Below are 26,655 nucleotides of genomic sequence, written 5' to 3'. Positions count from 1 at the left end.
CGCACGGAGATCGCGGAGTTGGAAGTGGAGGTTAGAGAAGCGAAGGTGTGTGTTAGAGAGTATGGGACGGATGGGGATGGGGTTGGAGGGATTATTTAGGGTGGATGTGGAATTTGGGAGGAGGAGGAGGGTGGGAGGAGGATGGGTAAGAGATGGGTGCGATAGGTCGGTGCGGATGGGATGGGAGTATAGTATGTAGTAAGAGTGTAGAGTAACGAGGATGGGGTAGATTGCCTGCTTTAAGCGAGATAATATACGTTTATAGGTGGAATAGAGGAGGTGGTTTCGTGATGTAAGTAGATTAGTAGAAAGTACACCGTTTGTTTTAGAGAAACTCGTGAGGTAGAATGAGGAAGCTGTAACGGATGATTTGTAGATTTAGAACGAGGAATTAGTTGAATTTTCAAATTAAAATTATGTAACAAAATACAAAACGAATAGTGCTTGTGACCTACTATTAAGAAAGCACAACTTCTAGAAAATACAGTCACATACTAATGAGCCTTTGTATATTGTACATCAAATTAGCGATGATTCAAATGCCAGAGCATTCACAAAACTCAATCTCTCCCCTCCCTCCTACAGCAAGATCCATCTTCATAATCACTTCATCTACACACTACAATCAGATGTACACAGTCGAGTTATACTGTTATTGTATTTACAACAACGAAACCAACACACCTTCACTTCTCTTCATCTACTTAAACACCCTCCTTCTCTCCATGAAGAGTTTCTTGTCTTCAACAGTACAAACATTACAAACTCTCATCAACACACCCACCATTCCACACATCCACCATCCACCATCTCAAACAACCACTATCCAACACACCCAAATCCACCATCCCACCACCAACCACCACCACCACAACAACCTCCTCACAATGCAATCCCCCCAATCCTCCCAACCCCCCCCTCCCCCTCTCCCCTCAGCCACAACCTCCTTCCCCAACAGCCCCCCCCTAACAACCGCCCTCCTCTACCTCTCCACACTAACCAGTCGGCACGCCGCAAAAAAACACGAAATAACCATGGCGTCGAGCCCGACGACCCGGACACCCGAAGAGATCGAGGCCATAAAAAAGGAGATGGGTGAGTTAGAGGTGGAGATTCGGGAGGTGAGGGAGTGGATTAGGTTGAATAGAAGGGGTAAGAGGGTTGAGAGGGCGCGTGGTGGGTTGGAAGACACAACCAGTCCCTTCACCGAGTAGGAAATATTTGCATGGTTTGGTTGATTGAGGAGATAGGGAGGAGATATTACTTCTAATCAGATTTAAGATAGGTTTAGAAGTAAGAATAAAGAGGTGGTTTCAGATGATCTTATGAATCGTACCCCGATGATTGTGACACGCTAGTGAGATGATATAAGCAAGGTGTAAATAATGTTTTGTAGATTCAGAACAAGGATTCAAGATGATATTTCTAATTCCGAATTAAGACAATATAACTAGACTATAAACGCTGATTCTGAAAACTAGGCATGATGTAGTAGAGTAGCATTCATGAGCATGATCGTGAGCGGGTTGAAGTGATCAGGTGGCGGTGTGAATTACAAAAAGTAATAAATTTGGGTGACAATATTATATGAATGTATAAATGTAAGCGTAAATCAGCTATCAAGATCAAACCCCATTGTAGATGAACTGTAACACAAGCTATTCATACATCACTTCTAGCCATCCTCGGCAACACAACAGGAACGCTTGCCGCCTGAGACATGTATGTCGCAACCAACTCGTGTAGACCTGATTCTTGCGCTCTCCGAATCCAATCATCACTAGAAAACATCTCGAATTCATCCTTGCTCTCGTTTTCCAAAAATGTTTTGAAATCACCAATGGGCACCTCTATCTGTCCAGACTGATGGATATACTTCAACACAGGACTTGGCAACGATCTATGGAGAGAGGTTGCCTTCAAAATCCCCGAGGCAACGTCGTCCACAGGGATGAAATCAAACCAACCTCGCCATGAAGAAAGATCAGGCACAGCCTTCATCTTTCGAGAATAGCGCAGTAGATTATGCATGATATCTAACTCTGGGGCATCTTCTCCAATGATTGATGATGGACGATGGATGAATACGGGCAACCCTGAATGCTGGTGTACTCTTTCCAGATATGCTTCACTGGCCCACTTTGAGGCAGAGTATCCATTTGAACCATCAGTTGGTGGGTGATATTGGACTACAGAGCTTTCATCAATGACCTCTTTGCCTGTGAGCTGCGCGACACCGGCTGAAGATACGTAATGGAACTGCGGCTGCGATCCCCTGAGACCGAGATTTGCCAACTCCACAGTAGAGGTCAAATTGGCCGCTTTCAACGTTGAATAGGTCTTCAGGAAGGACACATCAGCACCGTTGTGAATGATGGTGTCCACTTCATTGAAGACGGCTTCCGCATCCTTCAGTGAGAGACCCAACCGTGGCAGAGTCAAGTCCCCTGCGTAAACTTTTATCTTCTTGGAAGGAAATTCTGAAAATCGTTGCTCGCCACGTACAGCTATGCAGTATATCTTCTGGATGCTTTCTTGTTCCACGAGTTGCCGAAGCATGGCTTTACCAAGGAAGCCAGTAGATCCAGTCAATAACACAACCCTTGGCTCATGTGGTTGCGCTTTTTCTCGATATGCTGGCGCCGTCAAAGTATTAGCATCGAGTTCTATTTCCTGCTTCCAGTTGATATCCAGGCTGGCTTGTTGCTGAACGGATCCACTTTCTATACAGCTTGCCATGCGGCGAAGAGTACTTTCCTCGAACAATTTGACCAACGGAAGAGAAACAGAGAAATGTTGCTTGATACTGGATTGCAACGCCATTAAAATCATAGAGTTGCCACCGGAGTGGAAAAAATCCGAATCCTCGTTAATTGTGTGAGAAACCAGAATGTGTTTGGTAAGGACGACTTCCCAAATATCCTTTAGTCGTGTTTCAGTAGGCGTGAGAGCATGGCTACTATCCAGCTCCATTCTATCATGTTTTTCTGGAAGAGGAAGGTCGCTGATAGCACGTCTGTCCTTCTTAGAATGATTGTTCAACAACATCGTCTTCAGCGTCACGGCCATAGCTGGGCACATGTATTGTGGCAGAGGTAGTGAAGAAACAAGCCGCTTGAGATATTTGTCGCGCGTTTCTTCTGTGGAGTGATAATCGCCACGGAATACCACATGCGCGACAAGGAATTGTGGATCTCCACGGACTGAAACCACAACGTCTTCCAGCACCCCAGTCGCTTGGGAAAGAATAGTGCTCTCTACATCGCGTAACTCAATTCGAAGACCTCTCAGCTTGATTTGGGTATCTCCCACAATTCTGCCTTCGAACATAAGAGCACCATCTTCTTTCCGTAGCCGACCCCAGTCACCTGATCGATGCATTGTCTTCCATCCTCTTAAAAGCCAGTCGGGCGAAGCAAACTTATTGTCGAGAAATCTGTGGCTGCTGAGTGCCTTGTCATTGATGTATTGCGTGGCGATTGATGCCCCACCGATATATATTTCGCCAGGAACACCAGCGGGGACGGGATCCAGATTTTCATCCAAAATATAGATGGAGTAGTTCGAACCGGCTGGCCCAACGGGCATGGGTAACTTGAGATCATCGCCTTTTCCCTTGTACAGCACTTCAAGCTCGTTGGAAAAGAAGGATACTTCTGTCGGCCCGTAGACGTTGACAGCTCGAAGATCCGGTTTACCCAAAGCTTTCAGCTCAGAATTGAGTATATCCGAGAATGGCTCACCACCACAAAGCATCAGTCTCCAGCTTGATTGTTGCAGATATTTGGCTTCACCATAACGGAGCCACGTGATATACTCGGAAGTTACCCCAATGGTGAGTGTAATGCTTTCATCCCAAATGATCTTCGACAGAGCAACCGGATCTCCACGCGACGCTTTAGACACAATGAAGACGGTTCCAGAATTTGCTAGAGCCGTGAACATCTCCCACAAGGAGATATCGAAGCTAAATGCGCTCTGTTGCAAAACTATATCAGACGTGATCTCCCATCGCTCTGAGAAGCCCTCTATCTGGTTTCTGATAGCTCTGTGGTGGAGGCAAATGCCTTTGGGTACGCCAGTAGATCCACTAGTATAGAGAATGACTGCTGGAGAATCAGGATTGGCGCAATTGGATACCTCGACGTCACGAGAGTTGAGGTGGGATATGTTTATGGCAGCAGTATCAAGCAAGTCGAGCTTGTTTATATAATCTGAAGTTGCGTTGTGGAAGAGAAGTGCTTGTGGGTGACAATCTTTGACAATGGTAGCCAATCTTGGAAGGGGCGCACGTAAATCAAGCGGCACGTATGTTGCACCAAGCCGCATAATGGCCAAAACCGAGCATACCCAATCCACAGTGGGCTCTTGGAATACTGCGACCCTGGGACTGGGTTGTTGGAATATGTTCGCCCCCGAGAGTTCACTGGCAATCGTGTTGGTCCGTTTCATCAATTCAGTGTAGGTGAGCTTGTGACCAAGTCCATCTTTTACAGCAACTTGCGATCCGGCTTTTCGGCCGACGGAGTCAATGCGATGCGGTAAAGTTTCTTCCCAAGTTGACTTTAGACTAGGACCTGTATACAATTAGCCTATGACCATACACTTACGAACCCTCAGACCTACCAGTACCCAGCTTGATTGCATCCTCAACATCCACTAGCGAATACAATGAAGGCGCTTCCATGCCCACTTGGGGATCGACTGCAAAGACTTCAATCAAATTTATAAAGGCTTTCATGAGGATATCCGCATCACCATTAGTGTACAGATCTTGCTGAACGACGATCGATAAAAGCGACTCGCCTGCACTATTGTCCACGATATCTAAGAGAATATCATAAGCAGTTCGCCCTACTGAGTATTCTTGTCCTTCTAACTTGCAGTTCCCAAACGTCTGGGTTTCCGGTACATTTCTGTAATCGATAAACGCTTGAAAAAGAGGACTGTTGGTGGTTGACCTTACAACGCCCAGCTCATTCAAGAGAACATCGATTGGAACATTCGCGTTAGCAAGTGCGGCATAAGCTTTAGCCTTGGCGTTCGCCAAGATACTAGAGAAGCTCTGAGATCGTTGCAGCTTGGAACGCAACGGCACTACGTTTAGATAATGCCCAATGCTCTCAAAAGCACCACTATCAGATCGGCCGGCGTCCGCAACACCTATACAAATATCATCCACACCCGAAAATCTGGTAAGAAGGATCTGAAACACTGCAAGATAGAAGTGAAAGGGAGTGGCCTTGGCTTCCCGACATATTTTTCGAACACTTTGCGACAATGCGGCGCTAATCCTAACTTCCGCTTTGTTTGAACTATAATCTGCTATAACACGACGAGTGGTGACCGTAGAAAGTGATAAAATGGGCAGTGTAGGAGGCAGCTCATTAAACTCCCTTTTCCAGAAGATAATGTCGTTTTCAAAATTCCCGAGCGTGTGTTGTTGGCGCTGTTTCTCGGAAAATTCGGGATACTGAAGGATATCAGAAGCTAGAGGCTTGCCACTATAAGCCCTCTCTAGGTCGGAAAGTAGGACCATAAGACTAACTCCGTCCATGTTGATATGGTGATACCCAATGATCAGATGATGGGACGCTGTCGACTCCGATAAAAGCAAGATTTTCATCGTCTCGCCGTGTTCCAAATCATAGACGTGGGCCTTCATCCTTGCGAATTCGATGACGACTTGAGTTTCCTCTACGGTCTTCTGCTCGAGGTGCAGCAGTGAGTTCTCGAGTATCCCTTGCATCGGACCTTGGTCCTCATCATCAAAAAAGCAAGTTCGCAACCCCTCATGTCTCTGGCCTATTGACTTCACTGCGTTTGCAAATTGATTAACTATTAGAGGACCTGTGACGTGGATGGAACAAGTAACGTTGAATGTCGTTTTATCTGCGAGGAAGGACGTCAAGAACCAGAACCGAGATTGGCCGAAGGACATTTTATGGGTCCTTTTGAAGAATCTTTTGGTAGAGCGGGGCTTATCACTTGGTGTCGCCATGGAAAACGAGGATGATGAAGGCGATATTGGAGTAAAGGAACCGGTTTCTGACGACTCCTTTTGAATCAATGAAACAGACGATGAGGAACTTGACGATTCGACTTTGCTATAAGTTTCAGAGGTTTCTCGAACGTCGCTTTCTTTCACAGTCGGCGCTGAATCTGTTGAATGGATTTTTGATTTGGGAGAAGAAATGCTTGCATTCAAATTTGGAGTAAGGTCGACCGGCAACTTCACCACGGCGAATGATAGTAGCTGGCCAATAGTCGAACCACCTAGTATTTTCATGACCGGCATGTCTATGTGGAGTTCTTTTAAGAACCAGGAGCGCAGCGATACTGACACTAGGGAGTCAATACCTAGATCATCAGCGTTCTTATCCATCATGTCGGCACTATCGGAACTAAGTAAAAGCGCAGTTCGCAGTTTGAGAACAATAGAATCTATAGCTCATGTTAGTAGAATTTGGTATTCACTAGATGGTAGAATCATACCTTTGAGTATACGCTCGATCTCCTCTTTGTTTGTCGCGTGCAACAACTCTGTCTTGAGTGGAACGATCGGTTTTGCCTTTTCGCTATTCGTTTCATCCACACTTTGGCGGATGATACAATGTTGAAATTTAGGATTGTTGTACCAGATAGTCTTTTCTTCCGCGTCATTGGTCACACGTAAACCACTCACCACCTCACCACTCTGACCCGAGTCTACCCGGCCAGCGACGACGCCCTCGGCAAACACCTGTTGAAAGTCTCGCTCCGACATCCACATGAAGCCAGCTTTGCGAAGATAGTCCTGCAATTCTTGGCTTCGTTCGCGAGTGAGATATCCATTTCCAACTGTTGCTCCTATATTGATGACGGAGGCTGCGAGACCCCGGTTTCTTCGCTGGGAGGCAAGACTTACCATAAAAGAGTTTGCTGTGGTATAATTCGACTGACCTTTGTTACCTAAAACGCAGGCCAAAGAGGAAAACAAAATGAAAAATTCCAAGTCATCATTGGCGAAAAGTTTATCCAGATATATGCTACCTTTAACCTTCGGAGCTAGAACCTTGTCCAGCTTCTCAATGGTCATATTCAAGATAGGTGTATCGTCAAGAACCATGGCACCATTGGCTATGCCAGCAATGGGTGGGAAAGTCTTGCGTACTTCATCGCAGAGATTCCGCACTGACTGCTCGTCGGTAATATCACTAGCGCGCAATTAATATTCAATAACAACGTTGGATTAGCACACAGGACGTACTTTTGAAAAACTTGGACGGTAGCACCAAGCGCTTCAAGATCTCTAAGCCACTGCGCCTCAACGCTTGGTTTCCGACTCGTTAGTACAATAAATCTAGCGCCGTGGTGAACCATCCATTGAGTGAGTGACTGGCCAAGACCACCAGTCAAGCCAAAAAGAAGATAAGTTTTATCCTTAGAGAACATAGGTTTCGAATCTATAGGCTCGAGATTGACCTGGGCAGGGGCTTGATGCGTCCAGTTTATCAATGAGAATCGACTAGTAGAAGAAAGAGACTTGGGGAAATCTGTTAGAAGCAAAGTTTCTTCTTTGGGGGGAATGAGCTCTTGCGATTTGGGGATTTCGGCATGCTGTGAAGCATGTTTCAGCTGTCTCGCGATTTGCTCGGTTGAAAACTTAGGTAGCACGATCGCGGAAGGACTGAAAATGACAGATGATTTTACGATTCTGCAAGCAGGCGATAAGCAAGCAGAGACTAGGTGCCCAACAGCCTCTTCAGAATCACTGGTTGAGGACATATCCATGAAGACTGACACGTGATCAGGTAGCATGCTTTTGACCAGGCGCTTCGATGTGCTTGGGCGGATTAAGACCCAGGGAGAGCCTCTTTCAGCAGATGTTGTTGCAAATGCAACGTGTAAGTTCTTTTCGGCAGCCCTCTGTGTGGTGACACGGGCAAATGAATCTCCTGGCTCGTTTAACAGAATGGTTTCGTCAGCGTCAGTGAGTGCCAGTATCGACTGAGCTACGAGATTGTGAGCAACTGAAAGCAAAAAATGCTGCTGTTGGTTTTCAGCGATATCGCAGGGTGTTGTCCAAGCTTCAGGAGTGCTAACAGCAGATGTTTGAGTTTCAGATAGAGCCAGGACTAGTTTGTTACTATCCAAAGTTGAACCAATCGATAGATATAAGCTGGCGCCTGTGCTTATCTTGATAGATGATAACAATGAATGTCTGACATTGATATCCACACAGTTAGCTCCATGGGAGTTTTGTGCATGGTTTGGCATATTCCACTCCCGTAGTGTATACGAATCGCCGGTATGAATAACCCCAACTTTGGACTTGCTAGAGTCCAACTGCTTCGTTATAGGCCTTCGAGAGGAATTGTAGCGATCATTCTGCGCCTTATTAAGGTAAACGCGCGGCAGCATCAGTCTCCGCTGATCTAGGGCTAGCTCTGGTTCCGTAGTCCACAAAACATCGCTGTTCGTTCCCTCAGTTTCCCACTGGCCTGTGATTTGCAAACGTAACAGAACGTCCGCCAAGGCCTGGGGCTCCAAGCTGTCTGGTATGTCAACATCCAAAAATTGTAGGCGAATGTGAGACATTTCCAACACTAATGTTCTACCAAAACCAACGATCATATTAGCATACGGATCTTTGCCTAAACATCCTGTCGTAAGCCAAAGTACATTCCTCGACTGATCGAAAAGGCCTTTTAAGCTCTCAAGTCTCTTCGTTGTCATTGACATGAAAACAGGTTCGTCTAAGTCCGTCAAACTAAGCACTGTTGACATTGGAGGTAGATCGAGCGTATTGATGTTTTCCAGATGATCCACGACGGTGACACGATTGTACCGCCCTCTGAGAAGTTCCACGACTCCTCTTGCAAGTTGGGCAGTCAACAATGTGGTTCCGCCAAGAACAAATAAATTTTGAGGCAGTGGTGTAATTGTTGGTGACTGCAGTGGCTTGCGTAGGGCAGAGACACGATTGTCAACAGCTTGTGATGCAATCACAGATAGCGGGCATGGTAAAGGGTCAAGCTCAGGCGTGATTGAATCAACGCCACCAAACCCAGTGTTCCTCAGAATTTCATCCCATTTTGCTGATGGCACGCAAGGTGAAAGTGCTCTGCCATCATCTGCTCCCAACCACCATCCAGGTAAACCACCCATCGTAAAACCGATTCTTGATGGTGAATTGCTTGTTGTTTCCAGCATCAACAAGTAGCCACCAGGCTTCAGTAGGCGGCGGACGTTTTTCATTGTGTTTTCCAGTTTCGAGGTTGCGTGTAGAACCATGGACGCGATGACTAGATCATAGGAATGTTCGGAATAGCCTTGCGACACAACATCCTTCTCCACATCAAGCACGCTGAACAACATATTCCCACTTAGATCTTTGAATACTTCGCGGGCCTTTTCAAAATAGCCTCCCGAGATGTCAGTGAAAGTGTACGAGGCAACGGTCTGGTTTTGCTCCTTGAGATATTTGAGGATGCTCTTAGTAGCACCCCCTGTCCCCGCACCAATCTCAAGAATCTTAGGATTGGAGTATCTATTGACAAATTGACTAGCCATTTTGGCAATATACCTTGTGCATTGTGGAAGCCCAAGTGCAGAGACGTAGTAGTCGTCCAATATGTTGCCGCGAGTCATGTGTTCCAATATTTCAGTTTCGCCACGAATGGCTGCAGGCAAGTTGTCACCAACAGCAAGCATAAGTTTCAAATCAGTGCTGTCAGTGAAACTACAAAAAAGTGTCAGCATATCAAATCGAGTTAAGCAGAACGCAAACATACCTTCTCGCGTGAGGAATTACCTGCTCCCGTGTATCGTGCGTCCATTCTTTCTTAGCGAAGGGGTGTCTGCCAGCTGCCACTAGCCGAACCGTATAACTTGCAAAGTCCAGGAGTCTCTGGAAATTCCACTGCAAGCTCGCGCGGACTTCGGGTGGAAATGTTTTATCCAGTTCCATGAGATATAGGTGTGCTACACGTTCGCAAAGGAGTGCCAATTCGAAGTCTTCAGCTTTTGCACGGTCATTTTCGGCAGCAATCAGACCATTTGGCAAAGCAACATTCCATGAAATATCCGAAAATATATTGCGGTCGTCCGCTCGAGAAGCTGCGGAGAGTGGTACAGCCGTAACACCTTCGATTTGAACAATGCTGCTTCGTCCATCACGGGTGAAAATATCGATATCTCCATATATGGGGTACAAAGGATTGTCGCTCAAAATGCAGTCAAAGGGCAACTGAACATCCCCCCGCAGTTCAGAACGACAGAGGGATACATTGACCTTTACCTTTTCAATCTTGGTAGGAACATGCATAGACCACAGTCTGCCGTCACCTGGCCAACCGTATCCAAGAAATATTGCTTGAAAGGCGGAATCTAGCATCGCCGGATGGATTAGCATGGGCTTAGCTGTATTGGTGCTGTTGGTGCTTGCAACGAGACCAGTGCCTACGTCCATTTTGCGTTTCAAAGTGGACAATCCTTTGAAGGGTCCGCTATAACCATAGCCGAGGTCGCTCAACGCAGAGTAAAAGCGACTTGTATCAACTTCGACCAGATTTAAAGGCTCGATGGGTCTAGAAGACAGTAAGTTTGAGTGTCCGTCACCAAGACTAATCTGTAAGTGACCGGTTGCCGTCAGGATCATTGTGCTGCCTCTCTTGTGATTCTGAGGACTTGAGTAGCATGTAAAGTTGGCGGTACACATTGTCGCACTTCCATCTGCGTTACTAACATTGGTGAGCGTGAAGAGAGTCTCGACTCCTGATTCTTCGTCGGCAAATGATATGGGCCGACCAATAACGAGGTCTTGAACTTCAATTGCCACGACCGATCGTTCCCCTGCAAGTGACAAAGACGCTTCTAGTGCCATGGTAACATATCCAGCCGCAGGAAATACTATTTCTCCTTGAATTTGATGGCCTCGAAGCCAGGGGACTTCTTTCACCGAGAGCATGTTCCGCCACCGAATTTCCTGCTCTGTGCCATCGGCGACTCTGACTCCCAACAGTTCATGACAAGAATCCTGGCGAGTGCGATAATTTTCAGAAACTCTAGACTCGTACCAGAATCGACGTTCATGATCCCAGGCGTATAGTGGTAAATCTTCTTGAAACTCGAAGCTTGCGCCGCCAGACATGAGCGAATCATATTGTTGGAAGTTGACGGCACTGGCGCCAAGATGACTCCAGATCAATCCCAGGGCATCAGATAAAGTTTCAATGTCGTTTTTGCCTCTGCTCAAAACTCCACAATACGGGATAGTCTTACCAATTTCTTGTTGAATGACCTCTAAGACTGGGCCTTGTAACGCAGGGTGTGGTCCAACTTCGAGGACGACATCAAAAGGGCCTTTCGTTGATGCAGCGCAACCAATGGCTTGCGAGAACAGTACAGGATTTAACATGTTCGTATTCCAATACACATCTGCTAGAGAATCAGGCGAAGCCGGAAATTCACCGCCGTAAACACTGGAGAACCACGAGCCGTTCATGTTGTCAAGGTCTCCGACGTTAATCTCGCATCGACGCAAGGATTCAATGTATTTCTCGGTGCAAGGCAGCATGTGATGAGAGTGATAAGCTTTATCAACTTTCAAAAGCCTAGCAAATTTCTTCTCCTCGTCAAAAATTTGCTTTGCTTCCTCGACGGCGTCGAAATCACCCGAAAGTGTCACGCTAGTTGCAGAGTTGCTCGCAGCGACAGATAGCCTACCTGCAAAGTCAGGAATATCGCACATTTCCTGAGCATCTTCCATCGAAGTGGCTACAGCCATCATTGCCCCCCTTTTTCCGTCAGGCCCAGTTGCAAGTTGAGAATGGAACCCTCGATAGTAGGCGATATACATTGCATGCTTAGCAGAAATATGGCCACAAGCGTATGCAGCACCGATTTCTCCGGATGAGTGACCCACCACAGCTGTAAATTTCACTTCTGCGCTCCGCAATAAATCAACGAGGATGATCTGTAAAGCCGTGCACAGCGGCTGCGCAATTGATGCTTCAGAAAGACGAGAGGCGGGTGCGGTTGCTAGGAGTTCCTTTTTGAGAGACCACGATGGACGATCAGGAATAGGCAATTCAGTCAAATACGTTTCGAGCCGTTCAACGGATTGCAGCACGGCGTCAGATCCTAGGATTAGCTCCCGTCCCATACCAGCCCATTGCGCACCCTGACCAGTAAATACTGCAAGTATTGACGGCGACTTGGATACCGATCGAATTCCGATATTGCTCCCCTCGGTTTTGAGAGTCGAGTCTATCTTCGAGCAGAGACTATCAGTAGTCAAACCTGAAAAGGATGCCTTGACAGCAAAGGCGTTTCTTTTAAACGCCAAGGTTCCTGAAAGATCTCGAAGGTCTACACTCTCATTTTCTTTTAAGATACCAGAATAAGCTTTTAAGGATGCTCGCAAAGAGGACTCGGATGATGCCGAGAAGTTGAAGGGTATGAATACAGGATTTGCTTGGATGGATCCTTTGAGCGACATTAACGAGTTGGGGCTATAACTCTCGAGAATTGCATGCGCATTAGTTCCTCCGAACCCGAAAGAATTTAAGCTTGCGCGTCGAGGGCAACCGTATGGTATGACCGGCCAAGCTTTCAACGCTATAGGAATCTCCAAGTTGTTATAGAACGGCGCGACACTGGGACTCAAGTGATTGAAGTGCAAATTGGGAGGGATCAGACCATGTTGAAGGGCGAGAGACACTTTGATGAGGCCGGCAAGGCCTGCAGTACCCTCGGTATGACCGATGATGGTCTTCACAGAGCCCACGTAGAGAACACCATGGCCATCGGACTGCTTCGAGCTTTTGTCGTCGGCGGGAAAGAAAGCTCTGCTGATAGCCTCGGCCTCAATTGGATCACCCGCTGGGGTTCCTGGATATCGTCAGTTCTTTCTCGCATATAGTCTGCATCCTGTTAGGCACACTAACCAGTCCCATGAGCCTCAAAAAATTGTGGTCTGTCACTCCTTTTGGAAAGATCTAATCCAGCTCTTCTATAAGTCTCACGCATCAAGTCTGCCTGGGCAGAGGCACTTGGCATTGTGATGCCTTTGGTTCTTCCATCTTGATTAACCCCCGTCTCCCGAATAATAGATTCGATATGGTCGCCATCTTCCAGAGCTGATGAGAGAGTCTTTAAGACGATGGCTGCAAATCCGTCTCCGCGTGCGTAGCCATCAGCGTCTATGTCCCACATTCGACTACGTCCGTTGGGCGATAGCATTTTGAGCTTCGACTCGGCGATATAATTTTCCGGGCCAAGAATCAGATTTGCCCCTGCAGCAATCGCAACGCGAGAACGTCCTTCTCGTAACGTTTGTACCGCTTGGTCAACAGCAACCAGACTAGATGAGCAGGCTGTATCTATCGTCATCGATGGACCGCGCCAGTCGAAGAAGTACGAAATACGGTTCGATAAGATACTTCTCGCAGTCCCAGTAGCGAAATATGTCGGAATACTATCAGGGTCTCTCAAGATCAAGTCGCTATAGTCACCTCCCATTACACCAACATATACTGCAGTGGAGCTGCCTTGCATATCCTCAATCTTTAGGCCGGCAGACTCAGTTGCTTCATATACGGTCTCAAGGAGCAAACGTTGCTGGGGATCGATTGCGTTGGCTTCGATGGGCTTAATGCTGAAAAAATCGGCATCGAAATGTTGGTAATCTTCAGACAGAAGATAAGAGTCTCGGACATTGCTACTTCCATGGTGTAATCCATCTGGATGATAGAATCCTTCTGGATTGAATCGATCAACTGGAATCCTCTGTGATAAGTCGCGCGGTTGGCACAACAGCTCCCAGAGTCTGGCAGGCGAGATAGCTTTGCCAGGAAAGCGACAGCCAGATCCGATTACCGCGATGGCTTCGTTCACGTTTTGGGCCATAATGATCTTGGAAGAAATGTAGATCGTGTCTCAGGGTACTAAATACGATATAGTGGATATAGAGAGAAGATTGGCGTTTGCAAACGACCGAGCCGTATCTACGTATCCTATATGACCATAGTATCACAGAACAACTCTATCCCAGAGTCCCAACGAGTCCGAATCTACGGCTCTCTTCGACTCAATTGTAAAAGTCCGATCACGAGGGGTCACGAGGGATAGCACATCTCAATGGGATTCTCGGACTATTATGTGCGTCGGAGACAGACTGCGCTTCGATTCGGTTAGGATTTGTGATCTGACTATGACCTTTCTTCAACGAGATACTGTATTACCATTGGTACTTGATATCGGATATTGCACATGGTGGGCCCTGCTCCTTGGGCCAATAAAGCGAATATCCAAGTAAACCTTTGGCTCGAAAGGCCATTAGTCACTCTCTTCCGAAGTCTGTCCCATCCGGGGTTGTAAGAGCCAGTCGGACGTTCCGTCTCGTGTGATCTACTTTGAAAATAAGACTCATCGGAATCCCGAGTCCCTCCATTTTGATGCCGAATGGTACCGGCTGTAGCACATCGACTGTAATTCATGTATGGGTTTAAATAATGGATCGTTGGCAGCCGAGGACACGTTCCTAAATGTCTTAAACCCACCACTTTGTATATCTCATCTCAATCATCGGATATGGCTGCCTCAACATCACCCCGAGTTTTACGGATGGCGGGTTCCTACTACCGCAAAGATGGTGTTTCAGAGGAAGCATTCCACGCATTTTGCGCCGGGGATCATGCAATCAAAGCTGCCAAAATCCACGAGCGTTATGGGATCTTGAGCTATCAAGTGGTAAGCGGGTTGCACGAAGCTTAGCTCACATGTTGTTTTCCCATCTAATGTGAGAATTGACAGGCCTTCAGCACCGCCAGTACGCGCGCAGTAACAGCTAGCCTTGGACTTCCGTGGAAGATTGATGACCATGATTTGATCATTGAGTATTATTTTCGCAGCATCGCCGACTTGTTGGCGATTTCGGGAGATGCCGACTTTAAAGCTCTACACGTAGATGCGATGGACTTCATCACCATCGACAACACGACTGTCAGTCTAACATGGGTGGAAACATATTTGAAGGATGGAAGGTTGACGAATGTGGGAGAAGATGGCAAATCTATGTACCAGTCTTTTGCAGAACTATCTGCCCTTGACATGTCTGATAAATTCGCAAGCAAGTACTATTGAGCTAGGCTCCAGTAAATGTCTTGGAAACATCAACACAGAAAAAAGCGTCAATCGTAAACCTGTTGCTTCTAGAAAATAGCTTTCTTCTTCATGTGCGGATCATGTTGAACTCGTTCCATTTCTCAAAAAGCTAGAAACTATTTCCCGCGACCAATCCAACATCTCGAACACTGATGAGTGTATCTTATCTAACTGGATCTGTTTTGCAGTAGCCCTGATTGATACAAGATCGTCCACGTCACACGGATCTGTCTAGATACATCGAGGACACGGTGTTTGACATCTTTACACATAATATCTAAAGTTGACTCGTTTGTATCCAGCATACCTTTTGTACCGCCCCATGGCGAGGTTTGCAGTCTATCTAGTAAGGTTTTCATATTACCTCCAACACTAGATGAAAGTTGCAAAAGCGTCATTACTTGGAGCGGTATGGCTTTTGACGTTGGTACTTGGAAGGATCCAACTCTTACTGCTGGCAGAGAAACTAGTTGGCCAGCATTGTTTCTTGGGAGAATCGCCTTCTCCACACAAGCTTTTATATGGCCAAAAAGGCATTCGTAAACATCCATCAGCCGCGTGTAACAAGAAATGACAAGCATGACGGTCGCTTTATCGACAGTGCGGTCGCAAACACCTTGCCTCGCATCACCTCGTGTTTCGACGACGTCCTCCCAGGAAACGATTTTGTTAGGCTGCGGACGCTTGTTGGACGAATTTCCTGCTGTTTCGGTGGTTATGTGTGAAACGTCAGTCCGGAATTCATTTAGATAGCAGACGATGTCCAGAAGAGCGGTAGTCAGGTGGAAAGTATCGTCGATAGGGAATTCTTCGGTTTCCTGAGCTTCATGATTCGCTGGGTATTGGTTCTGTATAATCTTAGTTGCAGTTTCAACATCACTCCTTGTGTCCGCGCCCGATTCCGCAGAAGAGGTGTCAGGGTGCGTTGAAAGTGGAGGAATGATGATGGAATGCTCATATAGGTCCAGACTGAGTTTCGAAAGGTTTTTCATACACTCGTGAACATTCTTGGGCGGCTGGAATATACATGTATAGTTCGGCTTACTGGCCAGATGATTCAACGTGTCACGAGAATGCGTATCGTTCGGAGCTGGGCCATGGTCAAGGATAGAAGGTACTGTATCTGGCTGAGTTCGAGAAAATGGTTCTTGATACGCCATGTTTATACCGCCATAATCCGTTCCAGGCAATATGTAGGCAGCCAGTGCATCATTTTCAGAGAATGAGCCGTTTGGATTGCCGTTCCAGTCGTTGACGATATCCTCAAATGTCTCTTCCTGTGGTTGATGAACTATGATAAAGTCAATATCACTGCAGAGTTCTGTACAGACCCTACAAACTGGCTGTATATCTTACCTCGAGTCTGGTCGTATCTAAATTCAGAACAGCCATCAGTGACACGAATGTCTTGGTCTCTTACATCGTCTCCGTCTTCAAGAGTCGTGGTATGCGCAGCTCTTCCGTGGCTCTTTCTACGGCTCACAACATCTCTATCCATATCGTCTGCAGTCCTTAGATCAACCCGCGATGAAGAAGGTGTTCGTAAGCCACGCATTGAGATGCCAAATGTGCATTCTGCACCGACCTTGTGACACCTGGAACAGCTTTGTTCTGCAGCCCGCCGTCCAGGACACCGAAGCTTTTGCGAATGACAACGAACGCATGCAGTTCGGTGTTTAAGTGGCTGTTTTGGCATTGTTGTTTTCTGTTGTTAGTAACTGTATGGATTTGTATTAACCACACCTTGATCGCACTGATTGCCTTATTTTCGAAGATTCGTGTGTCAGCGTCAATTCATCTGGCAGTTAGGGGCCTCGATGCGTGAATGATCACGAGAAAGCTGCTGCAGTGTGCTTACGATTTATGTTGGAATAACAAGGGTGTTGGTAGGGCTCTCAATTTTCATGGTTCTTGGCGCAATACCATTATGTCCAAACAGTCGCATGAAAACAGCACAGCTTCCTGTGGCTCATCTCCGTGCCGACCCGTTTTCTTACACATGGTACATGTTTTTGGATGGAACGTAAATAATTCATTCCTTACATGATCTGCAGGGCAAGCATTTGGAGTGTAAGATTCGACCAACACACCGAGTATGTGAAGACACCGACTTCAGACACCGAATTCGGTGTCTTCGACAACGCCAGCCAATCTTGTTTTAATTTTACAGCTTCAATTGTATCCTTTCATATCTCAACTTTTTGTCATTGTCTCTCTTCTCTTTACAGTCTACGGACGGACTTTTGAGACATCATTGCTACCTTATTACAGAAATACATCCTCGATCCTTCTAATGCTATATCGCAAGCTATATCGCAAGCCCCAACAATTCAACAACCCTCTTTATATTTCACGGCTCCAACAAATTATTGTCTCTGTGCAAAGCCAGTAAACATCACTGCAAGCAGATATGGCACCAAGCGAGGAGACCCGCTCACTTTCTGCTCCTACTAAGGACGGCAATGTTGACTCTCCGGTCACAGATAAGGTTGACTCGGGAGCTCCTGCAACTGTCAGCACTCAAAAGAACACTTCAGGTCCAAAGAAATATCCGTGGCGATTTTGGGCAGTCTTTGTGTCTTTGAGTGTCACCGGGCTGCTAGCCGCACTCGAGGGTACCGTGACTTCAACCGCACTGCCAACCATCGCCAAGGATCTTGAAGCTGGTGAGCAGTACATCTGGTTTGTTAACGTGTATTTTTTGACAAGGTATGTCACTTTACTCCTTTTGATGAATTCAAAAGAAAGACAATCGCTGACACGGCTCGCTTAGCACTGCTGTTCTGCCACTATTCGGCCAAGTTGCAGATATCTTCGGAAGAAAATGGTTGATGATATCAGTCGTTGCGATGTTTGCGCTTGGCAGCGGTATTAGTGGTGGAGCTACTACTACTGCAATGCTTATTGGCGGACGCGCAGTCCAAGGAGTCGGAGGAGGCGGCATCAACATGCTCATTGATCTGATAGTGTGCGACCTGGTGCCTCTGCGTGAGCGCGGCAACTTCATGGGTATTATATTTGGTGTCTTTGCTATTGGAACTTCACTCGGACCCTTTATCGGTGGCGCCATCGTCCAGAACACAACTTGGCGTTGGGTGTTCTATTTGAATCTTCCAATCGCTGGTGCGGCGCTCATACTGCTTCTGTTATTCCTACCCGAAAGCTATGAGGATAAATCGTCATTTTCAGTCAAGATTAAGAGAGTAGACTTTCTCGGCAATGCTATCCTTATAGCATCTGTCACCTCAGTCTTGATAGCTCTATCAACTGGAGGTACTCGTTATGGGTGGGGTGACTGGCACGTTATTGTCCCTTTGGTTATTGGTCTGCTTGGACTTGTTGGCTTTCAAGTATACGAAACATGGGCAACTGAACCAGTAGTACCGATGAGACTTTTCAGTAACCGGACTTCGGCCACCGCTCTTGGACTCACGTTTGTGCATACAATGTTCACTTTTTGGGTTGTTTACTTTTTGCCGGTATATTTCCAATCTGTCATCGCGGCATCACCTACAAGATCCGGAGTACTGCTTCTCCCTACAGTTACATCGCTTGTACCTTTTGGCCTGATCAGTGGACTACTCCTTGCTAAATTTGGAAGATATAAGCCACTGCACATCGCCGGCTTTGCTATTATGACCATCGGAATTGGCTGCTTCACAACTCTTGATGCAAATTCATCTTTAGCAGTATATGTTATACTCCAGATTGTTGTTGGTGGAGGCTCGGGATTGATATTGACCACCCTCCTCCCAGCTGTCCAAGCGCCATTGCCTGAGAGTGACACGGCACTTGCAACTGCAACTTGGGCTTTTATTCGAAGCTTCGGGTCAATCTGGGGTGTTTCGATTCCCGCCGCGATATTCAATACCTATGCCAGCAAATATGCAAGTCGCATTACAGACCTGTCTGTGAGAGCTCAGATGAGCGGAGGGAATGCATATGCTCACGCCTCGAAGGACTTCATAAACTCGTTTCAAGGCAGCCTTAGAGACGAGGTTTTGAGTGTCTTTACTGACAGTCTGAAGGTTGTGTGGCAAGTTGCTATTGGCATTGTTGGGTTAGCATTCCTTCTCTCTTTCCTAGAAAAGGAGATCAAGCTCAGGGAAGAACTCGATACCGAGTACGGATTGGAGAAAAAAGAAAAGTCCAAATCTGTAGATGCTGTGAGCTGAGGGATCCGTTGGAATTAAATGGGAAAACTTCTGTTACTTCCTTGTGGGTACTTTGCTTGTAACATACTTCAGTACAACATCTAACTTTAAACTTGTAAAAACATTCATTGTAATTTGATAAATTTTCTACTTCTCAAAAGGAGAAAAAAGGAAAAAATTGCTTCTTTGGTTTCAAACACTGGCCGACACCTCTCAGAATCCCATGAAGATTGACTACTGTCTAATCATGGCGGATATAAGATTACGAGAATCGTTCGCGTAGCGCAAGACGCTTGTTGTTTATATCAACAAATAAGAAACCCAGACCGTGAAAGGACGAAAATATTCAAGCAAGTCCATTGAATTTGATGTTTGGGATATTATCCTGATCATGATTTTCAACATTCACGACCTCGTCTCATTCTCTACCAACTGCAAACACCGCACACAAAAGTGCCAAAATAGCAGGTATGTCCGTCAATACTACTCTAAGCCAACTCCGTCTGAGGAAAGTCCTTAATGTCAGGAGTTTGCTCTCAGCTGGTGTCCTTTCGTTAGAGACGATTTTCATGATGCTCCACATACGAGGAGCATTCAAAGCATGCAGACTTAAGCAACCGAGACTGAATGCATACATTCCCCAAGCCAGAGAATCTCCCAAATCCGGGGACTTTACCAGGAGATTGGCCCCAAGCGTTGTGTAAGATGTAAGCTCCAGCGCAACAACAATTGGAAGAGCGGACGCGGTGTATTGGTTAAAACAGTGGGAAAGGGCAAACCCTGCTTGAGTGGTTGTGGGATAGCAAAGGAAGCTTCTGAAGAGAAAGATCTGATCAAGATGGCACATCATCCTAATCTTTAGTTAGCTATTTGGACTTGTAGCATTTTAACGATCACTTGGTCTTACAACGCGCTCGATGTAGCAAGTGGGATGACTCGCAGTAACTGAAGGCCTTGGCCACCGAGTTCAAAGCTCCCAGTCCTCGCTAGTAAAGACATTGTTTGGTTTTTGCAGCTGGCCACAATTAACAGAAATATCTGAAGCAGTAAGCGCTATAAGACTCTACGCCTTTTTGTCTCGTAAGTCAGTATGTAGATCTGTGAAAGCCATGATTGTGATTATAAGAAATAAACTTCTTGCCCAACGTGGCAGCTGAAACAATCCACTCGGTCTTGAAGAACAAGTGTCCGGGAATATCAGACACATGTACGACCGGACTTCTTGGGCTGCATTACAAATGACACTGAACTTCGGACACATGTACAATCGGACTTATTAAGCTGCATGTGAGCGGACTTCTGATCAAGTTCTTAGGGTAACCTGCTCCGTGTAGAGGAGTCTTACAATAAGCGGTAAGAACGCGCGTCAGATCTCGATGTAACAACAAAGATCATACTCGGAACTTCGGAATGAGAAAATTAAGAGTTGAATTCATATTCCCTGATTCTGAGCTTAACAGGAGATTCTGAGGCTCGCTAACGAAGACAGGGAAGCATTAACGTTATAATGTTAAATAAATAATACAAGATATTTAAATGTTTAACTTATTCACCTTCAAGTCTGAAAACAGAAGTCTTTAGTTATGGAATTTCAGCCTGCACTCCCTATAAAGCAAAACGCGATCGTAACTGCGTCCACTACGGCAGGGACACACCTTTGCGTCAGCCACGATGTTCCCCTTCCCACTCTTGGTGAAGATCAGATTTTGGTTCACAATGTTGCTGTTGCACTGAATCCATGTGATTACAAAATGCCAGACAATTTTCCAACGGTTGGAGCAATTGATGGTTGCGATTTTGCGGGAACAATCATAGCTATTGGCGCGGCGGTTACTCAGGACTTTCAAATAGGTGACAGAGTGTGTGGGGCTGTGCATGGGTCGGATCCAGCAAATCACCTCTCAGGCTCTTTTGCTGAGTATGTATGTGCAACAGCTGATATCCTTCTGAAGATTCCTGACGGCGTGAGTTGGGAAGAAGGCGCCGCAGTTGGAGGAGTCTCACTGGGGACATTGGGATTGGCGTTTTGGGACTTTCTAGGGATACCGTTCGATTGTGAAAACCCCGCCAACAAGACGAACTCGTTGCCAGTACTAGTCTATGGAGGTGGCACTGCCACTGGAACTATGGCCATTCAAATTTTAAAGACGTAGGTCATCCTCTTCAAGTCGGTTCGATATTTTATTCGAATTTTATCTTATTATCTTTAACTCCAAACTATTTCTAACACAAGATTGTATCATTCAGGTGTGGCTTAAGGCCTATAGCAGTCTGTTCGACTCAAAGCTTCGCTCTCGTGAAATCTTATGGAGCTGAGATAGCGTTCGACTATAGTGCTCCAGATTGTGCAGCCAAAATTCGTAGTTACACCCAGAACAACCTGAAGTACGCCCTTGATATTATCACCAACAAATCTTCCATGGACTTTTGCTACAGTGCAATTGGTCGCAGAGGTGGGAAATACACGGGATTAGAGTTACTACCAGATCATTCCGGCATGCGGAGATTAGTTACTCCAAATTGGGTTATGGGAATCTCCATTTTCGGCAAAGAGTTAAAGTTAAGTGGCGGGTATGAAAGACCATCAAATCCGGGTCACAGGGTACTAGGAAAAAAGTGGTTTCAAAGTGCACAAAGGTTATGGAACGAAGGTCTCATAAGACCACATCCCGTGAAGGTTTGCCCCGGAAGCTTTACGGAAATCTTAGAAGGCATCAATATGTTGAGAGAGGGGAAAGTACGAGGAAAGAAACTGGTATATCGGCTACGAGAGTGATTACCCTTGATTCTGAGAAACCTGTTTAGCTCTTTGACTTACATTAGCACCACTAGATAGGGAATTTTACACAAATCTTAGACCAGCAGACTCTTGTATACAAAATGACATGATTAGATGTATTTTTTTACCACGATAACATCTCTTTCAAGTGCACCATTGAAAGATCATGTTGAATATTTGTTATTTGCACTCATGATTACGTGCTCAATGATTTGAGCCTTATTACAATAGTGGCAATACAAAAGTCGCAGAAACAAATTCCTAGGTACAGGAAGATATTAGGTTCGTTCAGCAGGAGAGTGGTTACAGACCGTCCTGGTCCGTCTTTCGGTGTACCTTGTGATATTCAAGTATATTGCATACCGGCATATAAACTATTCCAAATTAGCCTAGCCAGCGCGCGCACGCGACCTTGGATACCGAATCTTTCGGACATGAATGTCACCGATGTGTACTACATATATCTAACAGTCTTCACCGACTGTCACCAGACCTGTTAGCATAGCGATCCTAAACCCACTTACTAGCCGATTCATTTTCTTTTAGGCTTTCAGCATGTTTCAATTCTTCAAGTCGGAGTTCTTCAACTTCGAATTTGTGCGTTTGTTGGGGACGGCACCTTATAATGGAGCCGAAATCTCCGAGTGCCTTGACGTGGCAGTAGAGATAACAGATGAAGATCCTGAAAGCTGGTATCGTGCTTGGTATAAGCAGGGAGAGAAAGCAGAGCTGCATGCTGTGGAAGCTGCAAGAAATGGCGATGTTATCGCTGCGAGAAGTGCATATCTACGGGCGTCAAACTACTTTCGAGCCAGTCAATACATGTTCAACGATCGTCCAGAGTCTCCGGATTCTCGCATAATCCCCATCGCCAACAGAAGCATTTCGAATTTTCGCCATAGTATTAAACTCATGGATATCGATGTTCATGTGCTTGAGATTCCATACGAGGGACACAAACTACCAGGCTATCTTTATCTTCCGCCATTATCAAAACGACTGCCTGGAAAGATTCCTATCTTAATCAATTGCGGGGGTGCCGATTCAATTCAAGAAGAGCTGTATTACATTTATCCATCAGGAGGTCCTGTACGTGGCTACGCTGTGATTACATTTGAAGGACCTGGACAAGGGATCGTTCTTCGCCGAGACAAACTTCGAATGCGTCCTGATTGGGAAGTGGTTACCAGCAGTGTTTTGGACTACCTTCAAGAGTTCTCTTTAAGGAATCCTGCCATTGAGCTTGATCTCGACAGAATTGCCATTGCAGGCGCATCAATGGGCGCATACTATGCGCTTCGAGGAGCTTCTGACGTACGAGTCAAAGCTTGTGTGTCTGTTGATCCCTTCTATGATCTTTTTGACCTCGCTACCACACGCATGCCACCGGCTTTCATCAAGGCTTGGTTGTCAGGCTGGTTAAGCGATAATTTCTTCAATCAGACCTGGAGGTTTCTCTCACGATTCTCATATCAGTTGAAATGGGAGTTGACGCATGTCATGTGGATATTTGGACTTCCATCAGCTGCTTTAGGTATGCGTGAGATGCAACAATATACTCTTCGTCTGAAAGATGGTGGCGAGTTTCTAGATCATGTTAAGTGCCCTGTTCTAGTAACAGGGGCCGCTCACACAATCTATACCAAGCCAGAGATCAGTACGGACATGATTTTTGCGACATTAAACAACTCGAAGGGAAGAAACGTACAAAAATGGGTTGCTAAGGCACCTGGAGACGGCGGATTGCAGGCAAAGGTTGGTGCCTATGGGCTGTCACAGGAGCGAACATTCCAATTTTTGGACGAAGTGTTCTTGGTTAAGAGAACGGACCTGACCAAATAATGGATGCGTACGTCACTTAGTCCCTAATGTGCTTCTATTTGGGGATACTACAGTGTATTTAAAGGTGTTACGAAAAACATAGAAAAAGAACGAAACCACATTGTAATAAAAATAACTGGCAATGGTATTGTACTATTATTAACATTATGCCATGTATCGTACATGTGGGAATGGCCTGTGGCATGAAATCCCCGAGCTTGTGATTACAATTTTGTTTTCAGTTTACAGTAAGCGAACCACAACATATATGTAAAGTTGCACACACCAAACTGAGCAAGCCATTCCAGCTTTACATCATCCATGAAGAGACGATAAAAGTCATATTCCGAGACCCAAAATGGCCCTACTGACCAACGGTTTTAATTCCAATCGCTTGAACCGAATAAAATTCGTTATCATGATAAAAGTCTGTGCCCGAATGGCTTCATACGAGATGAAAATCTGTCAGAGCAGATATTGCATCCATTGACCAGCTATATCATTGGTAAAAATTTAGATTGCCGCTAATGTCCTAATCTCGCAGGTACAAAACCTCCACCCCATATTCAGCCGTCTTTCAGAGCCTGCTTGATACCCTTTATACTCTGTCTGAGTGATTCCACGACTCCTTTGCCAACAAAGCAATTTTTGGATTCCTCATGTGCCATAATTGATTCTATCAACTTCTTCGAGACTGGCTTCCTGAAAACACAGCTGCCATTCTCTCTCCCACTTACCATGTACTCATTAGGAAGTTCTAACAGATTTTCAACCTGGTGGAGCAAGTGAGTGCCAATTTTCAGTACAATGAGGATTTGCAGGCCTCCGTACTTCTTCAATTGAAAGTCACCAATCTTTAGGTCCCGAGCGATGGGTAGGGGCTCAGAAGCGGTTGACGGATTGTCCGGTAGAGAGGAGAGTATTCCGGAGAACAGATGGCTGTAAAGTCTGATGAGTCGAATATGACATGTCAAAATCAAAAGGATTGTAGGAGTGTCTATTTGTGGATCTCGAGGGATTTCTGCAGCGGGGCTGTGGCTGACTATTGGTCTGGCTAAACCATCCCCATTGTACTTCCCAGATCGAAAGGAAAAGTAGTCATCGACTGTTGATGGCGAATGCAGGTTTTCTTGAGAAGCTGTATTAGAAGTCTTCATGAGCAATCTCAGGATGTCCAAGAAGTTCTCAGAACTAGTCAAGACATCACCAATCGAGGTGAGATTGGTGGGTCCCGTGCGACCATGACTATCAGAGTATGTGTTGGGAATGGCGGTATTTTTCTGAAGGCCCGAAGTAATTTCTTGAAGTTGCTTTGACATTTTCGAGTTGAGAGACCACAGCATCTGAACGCATTCTTCCTCGGTATGCGGCTCATCTGCGAAGACTGATACTTGATGGTTGTTCGAGGCGTGCTCAAGGGATCGGGTAGTGTATGGTTTTGGGTCCTCAGAGGTGACCTGTTTGTTTCCTATTTGAGGACTCTTCGGATCATTCGACGCTGATATTTGAGGAGGATATGGTTGAGAAAATTTGTGCGACGTGATAGCACATTCGTCTAACTGTATTGCATAATCCCAGGACATGGTTAAATCAAAGAGCCCCGCAACATTACCCGGTATCAAGTTGTCAATCCCTTCAGAAGGTCTTAAACTTTGGGCAATGTAGGTCTCGTCTGGATGTGCCTCCATATTAATAGGGGTTTGCGTGAACTTGGGAGCCGTAGGTGACGTAGAATCCATGTTATACCCAGCACGAAGAACGTGAAGGTTTGAAAGATCTGACCACTCGACCACGTTGGTATTTTGTACCATAGACGGCTCTACAGCGGTTAGGTCTTGGTCACCAAGCTGTTGTTCTGTCTGGTCTAGGCCACCCAACTCATCATCAGAGTCAGCCGTGGATGATACGCTTGCTTCTGTACTCTCAGATCTCTGCTTCTTGTGCCTACGATTGTAATTTGTGGCCAGCTCGTCTGATATTCCATGCTTATTGCGTCTACCCATTTGCATTGGTGGGCGGTCCATACACTCAAGGTTTGCTCTAGAGCAACGGTGGCAAGACTCGCTGTCCATTCGATCTCGAGTGCAGCGCAATTTCTGTTTACGACAGCGATCGCAGGCAAGCCTTCGAGGCTGTTCCTCATCTCTAGGAGTTTCATTGTGATAGGAGACCTCGCGGATAGACTTGGCCAACATATTTGAAGAGTTGAGAGAATTTCACATAAACCACGATATCCTTAGAACGAAAAGAGGTAATACTTCTCAGATATGTATTCAAACAAAATATAATGAGCAATTTTCTAGAATTACGTGAACATACCAACATAACATGGACCTTTTGATGCAAAGATGATTTTTTACAGGGGGTGAGCATAGATCAGGCTACCGGTACCCATGCATAGCATGCATGCATTATTCAAACCAGCATGAACAGCTCGCGGGCGCTAAAATGAAGACGTGATTGACCATGTTGGAGCGTAGTCCGTGTCTTGACAAAGGAGAACATCACTACATTAAGTAGCCCGGCAGGAAGAGTCGGAATGAAAACATTAACAATCGGACGCAGACTATATTTCCACCTACTCAGCTCCCATAAGCTTGGTCACTTCATAATTTTGCAAATCGTAATTGATCCAATGAGTAGAAAGCCAACATCGGCTAGCACTGGTGTCCGAAGCCGAACCAGGATGGTATGTGTGTTGCCCTTCTCAATCTACAAACGGGGAAACATTCACCAATTCCATCACCTATA

General features: G+C 45.9%; 7 protein-coding genes across 7 annotated transcripts; 4 read left to right on the top strand and 3 right to left on the bottom strand.

Moving 5' to 3' along the window:
- Positions 1-1,662: 1,662 nt before the first annotated feature.
- GLAREA_06815 (Acetyl-CoA synthetase-like protein) lies at positions 1,663-13,893 on the bottom strand (the record flags this gene model as incomplete). Its single annotated transcript, XM_008080763.1, has 6 exons — positions 1,663-4,577; positions 4,627-6,444; positions 6,496-7,196; positions 7,250-9,724; positions 9,777-12,876; positions 12,933-13,893. 6 exons carry the CDS (start codon positions 13,891-13,893, stop codon positions 1,663-1,665), a joined length of 11,970 nt encoding a protein of 3,989 aa, XP_008078954.1.
- Positions 13,894-14,577: 684 nt separating this feature from the next.
- GLAREA_06814 (Dimeric alpha+beta barrel) lies at positions 14,578-15,129 on the top strand (the record flags this gene model as incomplete). The annotated part of the gene is made up of 2 exons (XM_008080762.1): positions 14,578-14,736; positions 14,800-15,129. The coding sequence occupies 2 exons, from the start codon at positions 14,578-14,580 to the stop codon at positions 15,127-15,129; spliced, it is 489 nt and encodes a 162-aa protein (XP_008078953.1).
- Positions 15,130-15,317: 188 nt separating this feature from the next.
- Positions 15,318-16,705, bottom strand: GLAREA_06813 (uncharacterized protein; the record flags this gene model as incomplete). Its single annotated transcript, XM_008080761.1, has 2 exons — positions 15,318-16,441; positions 16,507-16,705. 2 exons carry the CDS (start codon positions 16,703-16,705, stop codon positions 15,318-15,320), a joined length of 1,323 nt encoding a protein of 440 aa, XP_008078952.1.
- Positions 16,706-17,560: 855 nt separating this feature from the next.
- On the top strand, positions 17,561-19,325 carry GLAREA_06812 (MFS general substrate transporter; the record flags this gene model as incomplete). Its single annotated transcript, XM_008080760.1, has 2 exons — positions 17,561-17,859; positions 17,924-19,325. 2 exons carry the CDS (start codon positions 17,561-17,563, stop codon positions 19,323-19,325), a joined length of 1,701 nt encoding a protein of 566 aa, XP_008078951.1.
- A 1,730-nt stretch (positions 19,326-21,055) lies between these two features.
- GLAREA_06811 (GroES-like protein) lies at positions 21,056-22,080 on the top strand (the record flags this gene model as incomplete). The annotated part of the gene is made up of 2 exons (XM_008080759.1): positions 21,056-21,453; positions 21,552-22,080. The coding sequence occupies 2 exons, from the start codon at positions 21,056-21,058 to the stop codon at positions 22,078-22,080; spliced, it is 927 nt and encodes a 308-aa protein (XP_008078950.1).
- Positions 22,081-22,638: 558 nt separating this feature from the next.
- On the top strand, positions 22,639-23,925 carry GLAREA_06810 (alpha/beta-Hydrolase; the record flags this gene model as incomplete). Its single annotated transcript, XM_008080758.1, has 1 exon — positions 22,639-23,925. The coding sequence occupies one exon, from the start codon at positions 22,639-22,641 to the stop codon at positions 23,923-23,925; it is 1,287 nt and encodes a 428-aa protein (XP_008078949.1).
- Positions 23,926-24,470: 545 nt separating this feature from the next.
- Positions 24,471-26,099, bottom strand: GLAREA_06809 (Zn2/Cys6 DNA-binding protein; the record flags this gene model as incomplete). Its single annotated transcript, XM_008080757.1, has 1 exon — positions 24,471-26,099. One exon carries the CDS (start codon positions 26,097-26,099, stop codon positions 24,471-24,473), a length of 1,629 nt encoding a protein of 542 aa, XP_008078948.1.
- Positions 26,100-26,655: the final 556 nt, after the last annotated feature.

The sequence above is a fragment of the Glarea lozoyensis genome (genome assembly GCF_000409485.1).
Source record: "Glarea lozoyensis ATCC 20868 chromosome Unknown GLAREA14, whole genome shotgun sequence".
NCBI classification, from domain to species: Eukaryota; Fungi; Ascomycota; class Leotiomycetes; order Helotiales; family Helotiaceae; genus Glarea; species Glarea lozoyensis.
Note: the sequence above shows the minus strand (reverse complement) of the source record. Positions and strands in the feature narration are given on the sequence as shown.